This window comes from Macaca fascicularis, chromosome 17 (genome assembly GCF_037993035.2).
Source record: "Macaca fascicularis isolate 582-1 chromosome 17, T2T-MFA8v1.1".
Lineage (NCBI taxonomy): Eukaryota > Metazoa > Chordata > Mammalia > Primates > Cercopithecidae > Macaca > Macaca fascicularis.
The window spans coordinates 30,233,630-30,254,000 of record NC_088391.1 but is presented as its reverse complement, the minus strand read 5'-3'; the positions used below and the strand labels follow the sequence as shown (position 1 = coordinate 30,254,000).

At 40.6% G+C, this 20,371-nt stretch overlaps 1 protein-coding gene across 1 annotated transcript in view; it reads left to right on the top strand.

The window, feature by feature from the left end:
• Window positions 1–514: 514 nt before the first annotated feature.
• The window catches only part of C17H13orf42 (chromosome 17 C13orf42 homolog), a 28,891-nt gene continuing 9,034 nt past the window's right edge, over window positions 515–20,371 (top strand). Inside the window, exon 1 of the mRNA XM_045377362.3 lies at window positions 515–1,039. Coding sequence (XP_045233297.1) covers window positions 626–1,039 — 414 coding nt within the window. The 5' untranslated portion in view covers window positions 515–625. The remainder of the gene's footprint in view (window positions 1,040–20,371) is intronic.

The following is a 20,371-nucleotide window of genomic DNA, read 5'->3' as shown; positions in this document are numbered from 1 at the left end:
CCCGGCTTATCGGGGGATCTGCGAGCTCCTGCCAACGCCCTGGTGTGTCCACCCTATCTCAGGGGACTAGATTTTACCCTGAGCAACACATGATTTTTGGGTAAGGGCTGTCCCTGCTAAGTAGGATTTCATTTTGGATTCAGAGAATTCAGAACTGGAGCCAGCTCAGCCCAGGTGGAAATGTAAAAATCCACACCAAGATGAACTCAAACTGAGTGAAACCATGGCCAGCGATGGAAAGTGAAAAGGAAAGAAAATAACTGAGCAGGCAAAGCTCTGTCCCACTTTCTCCATCCAGCTGGGGCCTTCCACGGGAGAGCATAGAAGGTATTTGCACCAAATGCTTCATAAAGCCAGCCAGGGCACTCGTTTTTAAGCTCACAGTGCACTACCTTCTATCTTCGGGTTGTTTATGGCATCTTGGTCATAGGATGTAAACATCCCCCATGGGAGATGTGCAGGTCACCCACCTGATCAAGCCGGTGCTCCCTGGGATCCCAGAGATCAGAGGCCTCCTGGAAGGCAGATGGTGGGAGGCCTGGATGTCGGCTTCTCTCCCCGCATCTAGATCAAGTGGCGGCAGCACAGGCAGCTGGAAGGTACCCACAGAAAGAAATCGAACGCTATGTTCAGAAAGATCCACTCCATCTTTAACTCCAGCCCGCAGAGAAAGACGGCGGCCGAGAGCCCCTTCTACGAAGGAGCCAGCCCCGCAGTGAAGCTGATTCGAAGCAGCTCCATGTATGTGGTCGGGGACCACGGGGAGAAATTCAGCGAGTCCTTAAAGAAGTACAAAAGCACCAGTAGCATGGACACCAGCCTGTACTACCTGCGGCAGGAGGAGGACCGGGCGTGGATGTATTCGCGCACCCAGGACTGCCTGCAGTACCTGCAGGAGCTGCTGGCCTTGCGCAAAAAATATCTCAGCAGCTTCAGTGATCTGAAGCCCCACCGCACCCAGGGCATTTCCTCAACCTCCTCCAAATCCTCCAAGGGAGGGAAAAAGACCCCTGTCCGGTCTACTCCCAAAGAAATAAAGGTAAGTGCTGCTGAGCAGTACAATTTAGATGAGGGTTCTTCCAAGAGCCTTGGACAACTGTTTGAAAGCTTCTTCCCACCTCTGCATGGCTAAATTAATCTGACACATTCTGAGCCACGGTGCAATAGTCCTCAGATGCTTTATGTGGCCATCTCCCCAGCCTGGGGAAGGGTGGCTAAGCTCATGTTTATTACTCATTTATTTATTATTAACTTTATTTTAGGTTCAGGGGTACGCATGCAGGTTTGCGATATAGGTAAATTATGTGTCACAAGGTTTTGGTGTACAGATTATTTTGTCACCCAGGTAATAAGCATAGTGCCTGATTAGTAGTTTCTTGATCCATGTTTATTTTTAATACCCAAGAAGCAAGAAGGAGCAGGTAACAGTGTCCACAGAGCAGCTCGGTGGGGAAGACACGGGTTTTGGTGTCAGGCGGCACCGTATTTGTGTTGCACATCTGTCATTTACTGCCCAGTGTTATAGGCGAGATAATGCTTGCATGGCATTTGTATGACAGCAAATCGTTTTTCAACAAATTATTGGTTTTTAAAAAATTATTGTTGTCACATCTAAAAATCCTGGTGAAAAGTAAAATCATCATATGACTAGATGTTTTCAAATATTGAGGTGCTTAGCCCCATGCAAGCCAAACAATTGGACGATTCCTCCATCTGTACCTCAGACGCAGGCATGTGGTGGCTCAGGTATAGCCACAGAGAGAGTCTGTGTCTCTTGGGAGATTCTGGGATGGCTTTGGGCACTGGAGGTCTCCAGACAGTCACAAGCATGAAATGAGTGAAAGAAATAATTTGCATTTATCTCTTTGTTTATGCTTATTGCAGTGTTTTGTATATATCATCTTTTCTTGAGCATCCCAATAAAGCCAGTACCTTAGGTGGGGAGGAACTCCTTCAGTATCACAGAAGGGCAAACTGAGGCTCGGTGACCCACCTCTACATGCTAGGTCACCTAATTTTAATTATGAGCCAGCATTTCATTCCGTTACTCTTTCCTTCATTTCCTCAGACTTGTCTGTATTTACAGAATCTCCTCTGTTGCTCAGGCTGGAGTGCAGTGGCATGATCATAGCTTACTGCAACTTCAACCTCCTGGATTCAAGTGATCTTCCCACCTCAGCTTCTCGAGTAGCTGGGGCTACAGGCACCTGCCACCACATCTGGCTAATTTAAAAAAATTTTTTGTAGAGACGGCAGTCTTGCTTTGTTGCTCAGGCTGGTCTCAAACTCCTGACCTCAAGCAGTCCTCCCACCTTGGTCTCCCAAAGTGCTGGGGTTACAGGTGTGAGACGCCAAACTCAGCCTGCTTTTATTAATTTCTAATGCCCGTAGGTTGAGGCTGTTTTGTTGCATGCTTCCATCAGTCATTTTCTTGATGACTGGATGAGATGTCTGAAGCAGCAGGCCTGTCTCCCGCTTCCTTGCTTTCTCCCCAGAGTGTCTTGTAGGCCGTGCAAGCTCCATTAATGTTGAATGACTGATTGGCCCACTATCAAATCTCTAGGGCTTGGCCTAACCCAATTGGTTTCAACTGTCTGCATGTTATACCAGGTGGGAGCAGTTTAAATCATCATTTTAACTCTAAGAGTATGTCAGTGTTGGAGGCCCATACAAAAGGGTCCTAATCGCGGGTCCTGGTGCTGACTCTGTGGCTGGTGAGCTGTAGATTTGTGGGCCAGCTGCCTCTGATGACAGAGGGGGTTGCAGTGGTTTCTGAATTCTTTTCCAGCTTGGATATTCTGGGGTTCTAGGCACTGGCTAGATTTCCTCTAGGTACTACATTTCCCTGCAAATGGAGCTCTCTCTTATAGGACCTGCCTCCCTTCCTTGTTGAGCTATCCAAAGATAGAGGGAGGGAATAGAAGCAGAATGACCAGCTCTAGCCCTTTGAATGGCTGTGCAGAGGCACATGGGCCTGCTATAATGTAGGGATCTCCTTCAGAGATGCCTCTCACCACAACGCAATCAGGAAAGAGTTTTGAAAGGACACTGAAGTCAATCAGACCAAGATTTGAATTTTAGTTCTGCTATTTACCAGCTGTGTGCCTTTGTTAAGGGAAGTTCACCTCTCTGGGTCTGTTTTTCTGTCGGGTAGTAATGGAAATGATAATGTGAGGAGTAGGCTCCTGCACGTAATTTTTCCTAGCATATACCAGGCACTTACTCCAGTGTTTACTGACCCTGAAATGTTGGGTACAGGAGGCTCTTAGCAGTCTTTTCAACTGCTCTCTTTCCCCATGGCTCTGACAGAAACAGCTGTATGCTGGGCCTGCCTGTGAAATGATGGGTTCCGGCTTCATGGCTGGAGGGGTGGCCCACGGCTGCCTGGGTCTCTGTGCATTGCCAGGACAGGGGACCAGGAGGACTCCTTCACCCTGGAATGCCGTTACCCCATGCTTTGGGAGAAAGCTCTGCTGACATTCCAGATTTAGGGAAAACACCATTCTTTCCCCTGACTACCTACTGTGAGTTGAACTGTATCCCCTCAAAATGTGTATGTGGAAGTGCTAACCCCCAGTACCACAGAAGGCGACCTCAGTTAGAAACTAGGTGATTGCAGATGCAATTAGTTAAGATGAGGTCATGCTGGAGTAGGGTGGGCCCCTAATCTCATAGGACTGGTGTTTGCATGAGAAGATGGCCACGTGAGGACACAGAGATGCAGGGAGAATGCCACGGACAAAAGCCAAGGACCTACCAGAAGCCAGGAGAAAGGCCTGGAACAGACCCTTCACCAGCACCTTCAGAGGGAGCATGGCCATGCGGACACCTTCAGGCCTCCAGAACTGTGAGATCTGTAGCTCTAAGCTACAGAAGCCACCCAGCCTGTGGTGCTTTGTTACAGTGGCCCTAAGAAGTGAATATACCCCTCTATAGAATTAGCCTCTTCTCTTCTCCAGCATTGGTCTGATCGCACCTCTATTTTAGCTTTCATCATGTTCTACTGCGGTCTGTTAAAATGTGTGTCTCCCCTGGTGGACTGCAGTGAACTTGGTGAGCTTGAAGCTGAAACAGTATCTGGCTCATTTTTCTATCTCCAGAGCATAGGAGTGAATACTATCAGTTATTTGTAGATGCTTTATAGCCTTTAAAAGTCTGATGTCTTTTGTGCCATACAGAGGGGAGAGCCGGCCTCCATATAGGGAGGGAGCAGTGTTCTCTGTGGCTCCAGGGCACCATGCCAGGGCCTCTCTTCTGCCCTCCCTCCATCCAGATGCAAGCCCCTGGCCTGGCCACAGGACCTAAGTTCCCTTGTCTGTCCCTCTTTTGTGGTAAGATAGTGGCTTTTAAACTATTGTGATTAGGATCCATTGCAGTAAGAAACATATTTTGGATATTGACCCAGTTTACCCAAACACACAAACAAAACAAAAGTTTTATGAAATAGACTTACTCCTGTTCCTTGCTTAGCACTCTGATGGTTTCTAAAGCATTCTATGCTATTCTAATTTTTTTTTTTTTTAAAAGCATTGTCATGACACAATAACTTGATTTCACAAGCCATTACTGGATCAAGAAAAATGGCTTTCATACTCTGGAGTGGGGCTGTCTAACAGGTCCCATTGACATGTGAATGGCATCCAAGTCCAGGGTACCAAATGGTCTGTTATCCCAGCCCCCTGGAGATACCCAGAGCCTGGAAGACCACCCATGTGGGTCGATGGGAGGAGGAAGTCAGGACACGCTAGAAGCGAGGTGAGCCTCGGGTGGGTCTGGGAGCTCCTCCTGGGACCCTGCATGGTGGGGATCTCTACCAGGCCCTCTGGCAATGTACTCCTCCCTCACAACAGGTCATTATAAAAATGAATGAAATACACTTTTTGCAACATTTAAAAATCAAAACAACAACAAAAATCCATATCTGAGGATTTTGTGTCAGTGTTGGGAATAAGCTGCAGTTTGGGACTCATTGTTTGGGTGCGAAAAGGTTAGAACTTCCAACTCAGGGCATAATGTGTGTGGCGGAAGGATGGCATGGTTGAAGTGTGTCTTGTCAAGGAATGTAGTCGCTGAACCAACAGGGCAAGCCTCCTCCTGCTCTGGGCACCTTGGGTGTTTCTTGCCAGTGAGGAGGAGCAGTGATGTTCTCCTCTACACCCACTTCCCCTGCTCCCGTGCCATAGCCCAGGCACAGTCAGGAACAATCAGCTGTTATTCCTGACTTCTAATCACCCTCCAAACCTGACACGTTGGCTATTAGCCCCATTCTACAAAGGAGAAAACTGGGGCCTGGGGGCATTAAGAGATTCGTGTAAGGCTATGCAGTTGATGAAGAGAAAGCCAGGATTTGATCCCAATCTGTATCGTGTCAGAACTCACACTCTGGTCAATGTATCCACAGCATCTTTTGACTGGAAAACATGTTTTGATCTTGTATAACATACAAGATGCAAGAGTGTGCACCTTAGGATGCAGTGCAGAGGCTGCTTTATCCTGCACACCTGGTCCAGGGAGAGTCATTAGGGAGGCAGCTGCGTCACACTGCACATGGATTCTGTGTAGAATGAAGCCCTCCCAAAGTGGGAGAGACTGGGCTTCTTTTGTTCAAGAGAAACCTGGCTGAAAGGGAGTGGCCAGAAGGTACGCTTTAAATTGTTTTCTTTCCACAATCCATGGATGAAATTTATCTCCATCTTGACTTCTCTTCACATGGCTACATGATTCCAGTTTTACTCTAGGTCTCCATAGCACTGAAATACTGAGTTTGTATATCATCTACTTTTGCACTTCTCAATACACACTAGGAAAAGAGCTGAGGAAACAGTGCAAGCACAGCTACAATCAGAACTTCATGATGGGTAGGGATTATGTCCTGAAATCATTTTTCAACAAAATACTTTCATATCTCTCAGCTCATCAGATCCTAAAGTATCTGATATGAAGTATCTATGGCAGTTGGATTAGCTTCTGCGTAGTTGAATTAGCTTCTGTATCATATCAGAACTCACACTATCAATATATCTACAGCATCTTTTGACTGGAAAACATATTTTGATCTTGTATAACATACAAGATTCAAGAGCATACAGAATTGTTAAGTAGCAACAGAAATTGGAAAATCGGGAGAGAAAAAAAATCATAGAAATTCAAGACCACTCAAAATAATATGCAGATCATAGAAGCTAATTCAGCTGCCATAGATGAGCCTTAGATTTGGCTCTGTCCTTGCTGGAAGCTAAGATAAAAAGAGCTGGACTTGTTTCAAAATTCTGATGATCTGAGAAGAACCATACCCATTGCTTAGGGGAGTGAGATTTTTCTTCTGGCTTTGAATTTCAAAATATCTCATATGGCACTTGACTAAGGGAGTCTTGTGTGATGTGGTTAGTGATGCCCTTAATAATATTTTAGTAACAGTTTATTAATATATCACTCACTTGTCCCTTAACATATATTTATTGAGCACATACTATGTGTCAGGAGCTGTTCTAGATGCTGGTGAAGAAGACAAAGTCCCTGTCCTCATGGGGGGAGTCAGTCTTGTCAGACAGCAAGACCAGAGTTCCTACGGTGATTTCTCAGAGCCCCAGCTGTAACAACACAGGATGTTGTCCTGAACTGCATCTTAGTGGGAGACTATGGATTGGCAGCTTAGCTGAGCTCAGGAGCTTCTGCCAGTTCCTTCTGAGCCCAGGGAAGAATTCTAATGCCAGAGGTATGGATAGATCACACACCCTTCCAATGGCCTTTGTCAAAATCCTTCGAAGAATTGGTTCACCCCAGGAGAGAAAAATGTCTGTGAAAAGTAACAAGTTGTCCTGCGTGATTTTTGCTCTTCCCACTCCACCCTGCATCCTAGCATGTTAGACAGCCGATTGCTCCCTGCGCAGTTTGTTCCAGGGTTACGTATGGGATGTGACTGGCTTCAGCCTGTGTGTGTGCCTGTCCTCACTTTCTTGTTCTTGTTCATTTCTTCAAGCTGCAGCCTTCTCCTGCTATGACGAGCCCTGGGTTATTTTACTTCTCTCTTTTCTCACCTACTCATGAACATCACTTTTCTTAGCTTGGCTTTTTTTTTTTTTTTAAATAATAGCTTTAATTCACATACCTAAAACTCACTCTTTCGGAGTGTACAAGTCAGTGGTTTTTAGTCTATTCAGTATTGTGTAATCTTCACCACCATCTAACTTGAAAACATTTTCATTACAAATTTAAGCTTTATTTTGGTGTGGTACAACAAATGTAAATAACTTTTACCATTTTCACACAGCACTTCATGGTTCCTGAAATGAGTGCTTTTTAGTGTCCTCAGATTATGGGTAATGAAGTCTATTACAGTTAACAAATTCTTAAGAAATTAAATACTTTTCTCAAACTCCTGGACTCAGGCAATCCGCCCACCTCAGCCTCCCAGAGTGCTGGGATTACAGGTGTGAGCCACTGCGCCCCACATACTAAATGCTTTTCTTTGAATGACTTTGTATCAATTTTTTAAAAAGCAAAAGTGCATACTACTAGATATCTTTCAAAATGTTAATAGCCAGACAATAATCAGGGTCTTTCACACTAGTCTCCCATGAGCTTTTCCAAATTGTCATTTATATAAATGCATAGTAATTCATCCAAAGGACTATTAAGCCCTAATTAACGTATTTTTAGAACACTTTATGAAAGTATTGTTAGTAGTACCCTAGAAAATGAATTCCTTAAAAGATCGTGGACCCTCTCCAAGTACCTCATTTAGAAATCAGGAGACTGTTTTTATAAAAGGTTTGACAATTATTTCTTTAAATATGAAACAGCCTTTTAAAGTAAACTATTTTTAAACTACCATTTTAACTATTTTAAAAGGTACAATGCAGTGGCACTTAGTACATTCACGATGTTGTGTAGTGATCACTACCATCCATCTCCACAACTTTTTCATTCCAAACAGAAACTACACCCATCAAACACGAACTCCTCATTTCCCCCTTTCCCCAGTCCATGGTAGTCTCTGTTCTACTTTCTGTCTCTGTGAATTTGCCCATTTTAGCACCCGACATAAACGGAATCATACTCGTTCTTCTGTGTCTGGCTTATGGCACTTAGCACAACGTCTTCAAGGCTTGTCTATGTGGTCGCATGTGTCAGAGCTTCCTTCCATTCTTTCTTTCTTTCTTTCTTTCTTTTTTTTGAGATGGAGTCTTGCACTGTGGCCCAGGCTGGTATGCAGTGGCACGATCTTGGCTCGCTGCAACCTCTGGGTCCCGGGTTCAAGTGATTCTCCTGCCTCAGCCTCCTGAGTAGCTGAGACTACAGGCACGTGCCACCACGCCCGACTAATTTTTGTATTTTTAGTAGAGACGGGGTTTCACTACGGTGGCCAGGTTGGTCTCTAACTCCTGGCCTCATGATCCACCCACCTCGGCCTCCCATAGTGCTGGGATTACAGGTGTGAGCCCCTGCGCTCGGCCCAGAACTTCCTTTCTTTCTATGACTGATCAGTCTTGGTTTCAATGGGAGGTGAAGAGGAAAAGTTGAAGCCTGTGCTCTGCATCTGGCCAGCGTGCTTGCTGGTATTTGGGGTCCTCCCTGAGGACAGCTCCCCACACTTTTAGGGCCAGAGAAACAGCAACAACCACAGGCCACTTTGAGAAATGGACCACCTAAGTGAACCCAGGCCTGGCTAGATCACAGAGAAGAGGCTCGGGAGGCTGGCGACAGAGCCAGGCTGCTGTTCTGGGGTTGGCAGCAGAGTCCTATGGAACCCCATGGCTCCCACACAGTCCAGATGGTTCACATTGGACATTTTCTCAGGCGGGGGTTACTTGTTGACATGGCTTGGCTCTGTGTCTCCACCCAAATCTCATCTCAAATTGTAATTCCCACGTGTCAAGGGAGGGAGGTGACTGGATCACGGGGGCAGTTTACCCCAGGCTGTTCTCATGATAGCAAGGGAGTTCTCATGGGATCAGGTGGTTTTAAAAGTGTGGCACTTCCTCTCTTGCTTGGTCTTCTCTTTCCTGATGCCTTATGAAGAAGGTACTTGCTTCTCCTTCACCTTCTGCCATGATTGTAAGTTTCCTGAGGCTTCCCCAGCCATGCGGAACTGTGAGTCAATTAAACCTCTTTCCTTGATAAATTACCCAGTCTCAGGTATTTCTTTATAGCAGTGTGAACACGGACTAATATGCTGGTCACCCACCACAGTCAGAAGAAACCTCATTAATTCTCTCATGGATCCCTGAGTAGCTTGGATTTCTGATATGTCTGCCTGGATGAACTAGTTGCAAAATATACACCCCTCCCTGATCCTCAACTAATGAAACTCACCTGTTATAATGGTTTAAAAAGAGCCTGTTGAATTCTGAAGAATACCTGTCAAAAGTGATTGATTTTTAGTGAAAATAGTTTTATTCTGAAAATAGTTAGCTTTCAGAATTAATTTTCTATTAAGGCCACTCAGCTTGGTTCACAGAATGAGACCATATCAACAGCCTGTAGAGGCTCTTTCTCCTCTATGGCAGGAGGGTCTGAATCCAGTTCATCTAAAAAGACTCCAAGTCGTCCGTATATTAATTGCATATGCGATAGGAAGCAGGTTCTGGATCTGTTTTACACCATTGAGAATTATTTTTCAGATCTGTTGAGAATTTCTGCAAACACAGTGATATTAAAATGCAGGTTTTCTGTGAGCATCAGTTACTGGCGGAGGCTGGGGAGCTGTCTCTATCACTTGGCCAGTGTCTGGTTTACATAGTTGAAAGGCAGTAAAAATTCAATATGAATTGCAAAAAATTTCCTATTATGCTTGGCAGAGCTCTCTGCAAGATGGCAGATAGTATAATAATGATTGATAACCGTGCATATGATTCCTGCAGTCCCTCTCAGTCAAGCTGCAAGACATGTAATTATATTCCTAATCTATCCTCTGAGCACAAGCTGTTTGCTCTGCCTAGAAACAATACTTCCTCCTCCCTTTTTTCTCCCCCCTACACCACCTTGTTCACCTGGCTAACTTCTTGTCCTTTGGGACAGCAGAGACAGTACTTCCTGGGAAGCCTTTTCTCACATCCACAATTCAACACAATGGATTTCCCTCCTCCCTATGTCTGAGCCTTGTTTTAGCACTCAGCACACTGTAATTGTCTGTTCTTTTGCTTATCTATGCCACCAACTGTGAGCTCATTGAGCAGAGGCATTGCATCTTATTTATCTTTTTAACTCCAACCTCTAGCATGGTTTTAGGCACATGGCAGATGCTCAGTAAACCAATTACCTGAGAAACTCCAGGTAAATTGTAATTTAGGAAGGAAACTGTTATAAACTTTGATGGAAGATCTGGAAAAGTCATAGATACATGGTTTTGATGAGTAGAGGTTTGCCTTTTCTTTTTTTTAGTGGAATAGAATATAGTTTGAGTATATTCGTGTGGAATCATATCCTGATAATTAAAATAGCCACTATGTAATTGATTAGAGCCCACCATCAAAAACACATGATATACATTTTTTCTGATAATAAAGTTATATTTGCTTATAAGATGAAATTCATAACACACAGAAAAGTATAGGGAAGAAAATAAAAATATCTTAGAATCCTACCATCTAGATAGAGATATTTACTATATAATTTTTAGGTGTATTTTCTTATAGTCATTTTTTTTCTGTGTATTTGCACATATGTGCATTGAGGTTGTAAGATAAAATGAGTATCTAGCAAAAATTGAATTTTTTAGTATAAGGATGTCCCATGTAATATTTGGCATGTATTTATATGAAAAATTATTCATTGTTTACCTGAAATTAGTCCTTCAACTGCCAAGCTTTATTTTCATTTGTTAAACCTGGCAAACCTAATGTCCATATATGTATAAATGTACTAAATTTGGTTCATACCATATATACATCTTTGTATTCTCTTCTCAGTTAATGTTATATATTATGGGTTCTTTTCCATCTCATTAACTACTTTTTGTAAACAAAAGCTTAAAAGGCAAATTTAACAGCTTGCCTTCTTTAAACAATTGCTAAACATTATAAATAAACACATTTTACTCTATGTCTATAAGGCATTTAGCAGAGATTCCTAAAGTGTGATTAATGGATTGAAGGCCAAAGGTCATTATTTTTTAGGGATTCTTTTACATATTACTTTCCAGAAACATTTTACCAATTTATGCTTTTCATCAACAGTAGGTTTCTAATAAACTCTTCTTACTGCATTTTATCAGCATCAAGGACTGTCGTTAATTTTAAAAGTTTGCCAATTTGATAGATAAATTACAGTATCTTAAGGTACTTTTATTACTGCTTGTATAATTACCTTTGCAAAGGGTCATTGAAGAATGACCTTTTTTTATCGTTATAAAAATGCATACTTCTTATTTAGTGGATTGTTCATTCCTGTCTTTATACATTTTCTTTTGGCTGTATTAAAGTTTTGTTATTCATTTATAGGGACTCTTCTTATATTTTGTTATTTACAGGGATTTTTAAGGATATTAGTGCATTGTCTTCCATGTGTGTTAAAATATTTTCTGCAAGTTATTATGCATCTTTTCATTTATTTGACGTTTTCTGATGTGCAGATGCTACTTATTTTTTTGTCGTCAGTTTTCATCTGTGATTTCTTACATTGCTTTCATGCTAAGAATGTCCTTCCATGTTTCAAGGTCAAGTGCATATTTGCCATATTATCCTTTTTATAATGGTTCTGTTTTCCTTTTTTCTTTTTTTTAAAACCAATCCCTTTGTCTATCAGCAATTTATTTGGATATATAGTAGGAACTGAGAACACAACTTGAATTTTTCCCAAATAGCAAAGTTTTCCAACACTATTTATTGACAACTGGCATGTATACAAGGGTGGTGTACATTCCTTCTCTTAATGGATTGTGACATTTCACTTACTGTCTGTGAAGATTTTACACTATGCTTTAAGTCTATTAATTCAGTTCTATCAGTTAGGCTTCTAACAGTTTGATATATATGAGCAACATTTTATTAACTTAGGGTTTTGTTAAAGCCAAATGATCATTTAGATGACATATAAGGCCAGGAGTTACAAGGGGCTGGCAAAATAAGTAATGGCTTTAAGATTATAAAGCTGGGCCAGGTGAGATGGCTCATCTGTATAATCCCAGCACTTTGGGAAACTGAGGTAGGAGGATTGCTTGAGGCCAGGAGTTCGAGGCTGCTGTGAGCGATGGTCACAGCACTGCACTCTAGACTGAGTGACAGAGAGATAGTCTTCCTCTAAACAAACAAAAACAAATATTACAAAGCTGGGGAAAAAGTAAGCCTAAAACTGTCAGTTGGATCCAGTGAGTCTACAACCTCTATTACCAGAAACAAAAGATATGCAGCTGGTCTCCCAAAACTGTTTTAATGTTTAGCTATAATAGATAATACCATAGTTCAGTTATACTAGAGTTTCTGACAAACTTCTTATTTTTATCTCTTTGTGATAATTTTCTCAGCTCAGTTGTCTATTTCACTGATTTTTTCTTCAGTCCTGGCAAGTTGACTGTTTAGCTCATCTATTGAAAATTTGTATGTGGCTATGTGTGCTTATGTATTTAAATTTCAGTGATGATACTTTTTTCTAAGATTTTTTCTTCTCAGTTTACAGTTCTTGTTTCATAAACTCCCACTCTTTTTCCGTAAAACCCTATTCAATTATGAGCATACATTTCCTTGGGTGCTGTAGTATAAAAGGAATGGATAAGTATCACTTTTGACTTGGTCCTGTATCTCCATCCCAAGGATAGCAAGAGGCAAAAAAGATGCACTAGATGGAACTTTTAAGGTTTAAAACCAGAAAAACCTTATTTGGCAATATTAAATTGCTTGTGGGTAAATTTGACTTGTTTTGCATTTAATTTCACCCAGCTGAATGATCCAAGTGTAAAATGACCTTCTCAATCAGGATCAATTCTACATTTGACCCTGGAAATTTCATCACCAATATTGACATTCAGATTCCTAGGTATGATTATCCCAAGGAAGTATTATTAGTACTTTATAGAAATCAGAAGTATAGAGTTCCTAAAAATTTGCCAAATTAAGTCCCAAAGTATAAATTAGCAACATATTAATTGGTTTGAAAATATAATTAGGTAATGGCATGTATATAATGGTGTATATTCCTTCACTCAACAAATAGTTATTACTCCACATCAGGCACTGAAATAGATGCTCGATGTTCATATATAAAGACAATATATTTGCCCTAATGCAGCCCATAGCCTGAGGAAGCAACTCCCAGTGTCATTATTTGAGCCACACTGGTGTGTTGAGGTGCCTTGGATGAGAAACAGGTAGAATTACAACCAGACCATTGGGAGTTGTGAATATCCTACAACCTGTCTCATGTTTGCAGCTGGCAGTGTACATTTATCAGTAGGGGTATGTCATATTCGTGAGTGTTGTTTGCTAAAGTCATCTCACAGAAGAGGTTGAGGATCATTGGTCCAGTGTGAATTAATACAGTGTGCAATGTGGATCTATCCAATGAGATAGAAAATGAGCATAGAAAAGATGTGCCTGGGTCTGTCTGCGGCAATTGGTGAAAGCTTTAGAGAGGAGATGACACATGAGCTGACTTCTGAGGAGATGAGGGGAATTGCCAAGTAGAAGAGGTGAGAGGGGGCTGGATGCTTAGCGGTGGTCTCCTTGGCATTGGCTGAGTTCTCCTTTCTGACAGAATGTTGCTGTTTACAACTGGAAGTTTATTTTGTAGAATTTAGATCTCTTGCAGAAAAATACTGACAGAGCCCAGAAGAAAATGAATAGACTGAAGAAGTGGGCAGCCCAGGTACCCAGAGGGTGGTGAAGCCAAACAGGATGGCAAACTGATATGAAACGCAAAAAAATATATATATAAAAAATTAGAAACTGCCCTCAAGGAATTAGAAATTGAAATGAGAAATACAAACGAGTTTTGTTTGGAAAATGCAAAGGATTCCATCTGAGAAAAGTAATCTGAGGCCCAGGCCTGGGGTGAGGAGATGGAGCAGGGAAGACATGGAAAATGATAACCCTAAGGCCATGGAGGGTTAAATGTGAAAGGCAAACTGGAGTGGAGCTGGCAATGCGATACGGATGCTCTTAGAGAAAGCTTCTCCCTGGGCTACTTCAGGGCTGATGGCAAAGGTGGACCCTGTGAAACTCAAGGAAGGCTGCAGCAGGAAACATCTTGCATTGCATTTGGCATTTCCAAAGACCAAAAGGTCTGGGCTAGGAAAAAAAAAAAAATCAAGATTGGGAGGGAAGCAATCCACTTTTGCTTGGAGTTGTGAGTTCAGGGAGGGAAGACTATTTTGAGTTTCATCTAGGGGTGTTGATGACTGAAGTCTCATTTTGTACAACCACCTCTTTGTAAAGTAGATTTTCCTGTGACAATAGCCTGAGCCCTGAAGGAATCGCTGCGGGAATGTCATAGTGTAGGTTAGAAAGCCCCATGGAAATTGTGAGAAGGCAGAAAAAGCTGAGCTCAGCCTGAGTTCAATCCAGGAATAGAAAAGGCTCAGCCCTGACTTGTAGTTTAGACTTGGTACTTAGAAAATCATCATAGAATCCATTTGATGACCTTTAAAAGTGTAATTTATAAAAGGACAATAGAAGCTCTATTAATAAGCCATACTTAATTAACTTGCCAGATTACTTGATGCTCACCATTCTCTAGTTAAGACATCCAGAGCAAGCTGGGTATTTATAAATGGAAGCCTGTCTCTAACTATAGTATTACAGGCAAAGTACAAAATGACATATGACAAGACTTTTCATTGCTGCAGTAATAGCAAAAGATTGCAAACTACCCAAAGATGTATCAATAGGGGACTGTTGTTTGTATCTATGCCTGTCTGTACAATGGAGAACTATGCAGCTATTAAGAGGGATGAGGAGGATTTCTATTTACTGCTAGAGTGATCCTCAGGATACATTGAGTGAAGAAAGCAGTATTCACAGGTATACATGGTATCCTTTTTGTTTTTTTAAAAGCAGTAAATACAAATTTACTTGCTTGCTTATATTTTTGAAGAAATGATAGAAAGATAAACAAAATACTAAAGCAAAGATAGAGGAAATGAAGAGAAGGGACTGACATGAAAGCAAGCCCTCTCTTGAGTGTTAGTTATAGTTTGGTTTTGGAGCCATGCATATTATTTACATAGTTTTAAAATATTAAAGCAAAAAGAAAAAGCAACCCTTAAAACATGAAACCCAACTGAAGCATAGGAATCTAACAAATTACCAAGTCAAAAGCATAATTACACAGCAAGACGTTATTTCAAGAGACTTTAAAACAGAATTTTCGTTTTTCAGTTCAAAGACAAAACACATAACACACACACACGCACACAGATGCACACGCACACAGATGCACACACACATCTTAGACCGCATTCAGTGGGCTTACTATTGGTAATGTTGGTGTAACTATTTTGAAATGATTATATATAGTAGGGTAAAACAAATAAATAATATTATGAATGTTGCATGGAACCAAGATATTCAGTTTAATAGAGATACAAATATGAATTAAATAAGTTAAATATGAAATCTCTACTATTCAATTTGAATTAGAGAGACTGTCAGTTTCTGCTCAGGATGTGTACAATGGGAAAGAATATCACTCTCAGCCTTTCAAGGCCATGGAGAAGGCCGCATCCCCAGGGACACAGCACCTGCCTGAGGCCGGGGCTTTATCAGAAAACAGTGAATGCCCTCCTGCCTCTCACCACCATCCTAACAAGCATCAGGTAGAAACTGACAGTAGAATACTGCTAACAGAGGGGCAAAGGTGTGGAGAGAGACCCTTTCTTTAGGAAAGCACAAAGGAAAGACCTAAAGCTGAGGATGCAGCAGACATTGAGGACCAACTCTCTGGAAAATTAGCCTGTACTTTAAACACAAGGTATTTCTGGAGAGACTTAAAGTCTGTGATGTACTTGGAGTAACCATAGCAACAACAGGCCCAGTCCCAGCTAAAATCTTATCTAGATTGACTCAAAGCCAAACTAAAGGCCTAGCCAAAGGAAAGACCATTTGCAGACATAAAAACTTCAGTGTCTACTGACCTACATAAAATGCCTGGCTTTCAACAAAAAATTATGAATTATATGAAAAAGCAAGAAAAGAACAATGCAGTGGCAAGCTACAAAGCAACTGATAGAACCAGACTCAGACATGACATGAACATTGGAACCATCAGACAGGAAAATTTTTAAAAACTATAATATGTTAAAAGTCCTAATGGAACAGGTGGAAAACACACAAGATCAGATGGATAATTTCAGCAGAAAGATGGAAACCATAAGAAAGAACCAAATGAAAAGAGTAGAAATGAGCAGCACAGAACAGAGATGAAGAATGCTTTTGCTGAGCTTATCAATAGATTTGACACAGCTATGGAAAACATCAGTAGACTTGAATATGGGTCCAAAGAGATGAGCAAAACTAACACAAAAAGAAGACATAGTTAAAAAAAAAAAAAAGAAGAACAGAGCATCCAAGAACTATGGGATGACATCAGGGAGTCTAATATAAGTGTAGTTAGAATCCCAGAGAAGAAGAAAGAGAGAAGGGGGTATAAGAAATATTTGAGGGAACAATGGCTGACAATTTCCCCCAAATTAATGACATACTTTGAACCACAGATCTAAGAAGTTAAGAAAAAACACCAAACAGGATCAATAACAACAACAGCAGCAACAACAATGATAAAACCGACATATATCATAATAAAATTACTGAAAAGACAAAGAGAAAAAAGACACATTACACAGTATAACTAAGATAAAAATTACAACAAATTTCTCATCAGAGATGATGCAAGCCAGGAAACAATAGAGTTGTATTAGTCTGTTCTCACACTGCTAATAAAGACATACCCAAGACTGGGTAATTTATAAAAGAAAGAGGATTAATGGACTCACAGTTCCACCTGGCTGGGGAGGCCTCACAATCATGGTGGAAGGCAAAGGAGAAACAAAGGCACATCTTACATGACAGCAGTCAAGAGAGCTTTTCATGGGAACTCTCCTTTATAAAACCATCAGATCTCAAGAGAATCACTATCATGAGAACAGCACAGGAAAGACCCACCCCCATGATTCCATTATTTCCCACAGCGTCCCTCCCGTGACACATGGGAATTATGGGAGCTACAATTCAAGATGAGGTTTGGGTGGGGACACAGCCTAACCATATTCAAAGTGGTATCTTTAAAGTGCTGAGAGGAAGAAAAAAAATACTTGTCAACAGAGTTCTATACTCAGTGGAAATATCTTTTAAAACATGAAAGCAAAAGAAATATTTCTTAGACAAGCAAAAACTGTGAGAATTCATTTTTCAGCAGACCTGTAGTACAATAAATAGTAAGGATATTTTTTTGAAGAGTAAATGTGGTACCAGATAGAAGCTTAGATCCACACAAAGAGGTGAGGAGGACTGGAAAAAGGTAAAAATACAATTTGTGGGTTTAAAACATTTTAAAATTCTCTAAATTATAACAAATTGTCTAAAGCGAGTAGCAATATATTGTGTATTTACAGCATAATTAAAAGTGAAATGTATTGTAGCAATAATACAAAGTGTGGGAAGAGGAACCGTGAACACACTATTTTAATTTGAGTTGCAAATATCCGTATGAACTCAAGATTTTTTATTTCTAAAAAACTAGTATTTCCTAATTTTTTGCACTGAAAAGGCCAGAAGTAATGACAACCCTGTAGCAATAAAATCCCTAACATGTATGCTGTGCTGTCTAAATACCACTTCCAACTAAAAATTAAGGTTTTTTTGGAGAAGTAACAGAATCTAGGTCTGGAGTGGAAAACGTACAAGATGAATATTGGGCATTTATGTCTAAAAGTTCGTAGGTTCTCAAAGATACTAGGATTGTGTCAAAGAGACTCAGGATCCACCTTGAAAGAGTTCTTGCTGTCAAAATACAGGACAGTGTGAGCATCAAAAAGGATAATTACAACTGATGAAAAGACATCAAATATGTTAAAAATATGTGAATTTTAAATAATACCCCCCTCCAACCAAACAAGCAAGTGAACCTTATTGGTTACCTCGAAAACTTTCTAGGGTATCAATTTATTATATGAGAGGAAAAGAGCAAGTATTCTGCCATTCCTAAACAGACCATGTGGTTGATGCGGGAAAGTTCTTCATACCAAAAGCACAGTTAATAAATGCGGGAAGGTTGAAGAACTGGAAAAGCAATATTTTGCAACTGGTAGTAAAATAATGAATCTAGACAATGATTGCTAAAAGCATTAAGTAAAAGGTAGATAGCAAATTTTCTAGTAGATGGATCCAAGCAACATCACATAAACCCCCAATCAATGTCAACATTGCATAAAACAGGAAAACATGTGCCGTGTGCCTCCTGGTGTGTGATACACAAAACCACTAACCTTATTATTAAAAAATTAAGTCTGAATTGAATTAACCTTTAAATCTGAACTTTGCAATTCAGTAGCCACCAGTCACATATGGCTATTTAAATTTAAATTTAAGAATTAAAAGTTCAGTTCCTCAATCACGGTAGCCACTTTTCAAGTACTCAATAGCCACACGTGGCTAGTGGCTACCATGTTGGACAGTGCAGATGTAGAACATTCCCAGCACTACAGAAAGTACTACTGGACAGCCCTGCTCCAGATCTGAGTACCAGATACAGGGAATTTGAGGAATAGAGAAACATGTGAACCAATACCCAGAAGAAGGAGTCTGTCAAATCTAGAATGTGAGAAAGTCTGTAGAACAAAAGACGCAGATTCTTCAATTAAATGACCTGCATAAATCATTAAAGAGACTTAAACAGGTAGCAACTAAATGTGGACCTTGTCTGGATCCTAACTTGAACAAACCAACTTGCACGAGACATTTTTGAGTCAGTCAAGAAAAATAGAACTAGGTGCTTGCTGATATTAAGTGCTTGCTGATATTAAGAAATTATCAGTTTTGTTGAGTATAATAATATTGTGGATAATGTTGCCAAAAACTCTTATCTGTTAAAGATACATTTTGAAGTATTTATGAGTAAAATTGTCTTTAGGATTAGCTTCCAGAAAAAAAGTGAGAGGTTGATAGATGAACAAGAATGGCAGAAAGGTGATGGTTGTTGCTGATGATGAGTATATGGGGTTCATGGTTCTATTTTCTACAGTTTTTGTATTGAAAAATTGTTGGTAATAAAACATTTTTAAAACTAGGATATGTCTATGTACTTCTCAGCTTCACAAGTTGAATGACGTGCTTATTAAAATTAAGTTATATTTGTTCCCAAACTGGTTTATATAATTTGGACTTATTATAATTTATAATCATTTATTTTAATTAAATATTATAAAATATGAACGATAAAATCTAATTTCTTTTATGGAAACTAAGTTGAGTGTTTTAGAAAGATTCACTAATAGAGAGTTGCTTTTTAAAAAGCAACAAAGTGAGGTTTGGACAAAGCAAATGTGACAGACTTGAAAAAAATATATAAATTATAAAGAGCTAGGATTTTACACTCAAGTTTTTTTCTCAGGTGCCTAGATCACTTTAAATAAACCAAATCCGGAAATTTTAGATGAGATATTGTGAATAAGATTTAGGTGAAAACAAATGAATAATTCAAATGAATAAATCCTATTCAAAAGATTGGTGATCAAAAAACATGGATTAAAGTGAAGAATTTAGGAAAATGTTATGCATATTTACAGTAACTTGATAATAAAATGCAGCTTATTGCAGGTGGTAACAGACTTGGGGGAGTGAGGAGGTGGCACAACTTGTGGTTTACATGATAAAGGACCAGGTGATTTATCCCCCAACTAGGGACATGTTGGAAGAGTGAAAAGAGGTACTATGCATAATCCCACTGAGATAACAGGCATAAACTGGGATGATTCCTGAGCACACCAGGATGTTTGGTCCCCTGGACAATAAGAGATAGGATCAGAATCCCAAGCCGTTTGTAACTCATTAGAGCAGCAGTTGTTTCTAGCCAGAATGAAGTCTGGCAGGGATGAATGCCAAACATTAAATTCAGGAAGCAAACAAAACTGCATGAATATAAGCAGAGGAAATATCTGCCCAGGAGGTGGCTTAGGTAAAGTTTGGGAATGGGAAAGTGCGCCCCTATGGGTGAGATGTTCTCATAGTTCGGGCCAATAGGAGAGAGCAGCAGGGGATGGATGGAGTCCCATTACCCAGGCCTCTCTGTGTGCTAAGCCATAGGAAGGACACAAAGACATGAAGAGTCTGGGCCTCTTAACCCAGAGTTTTGTTCTCATCCCTCAATGACCTGTATCCTGTCCCCTTGGGTCATGTCCCTTGTGTTCTTGTCATCGAGGAGACACTCCTGTCTGCTCTTGCAA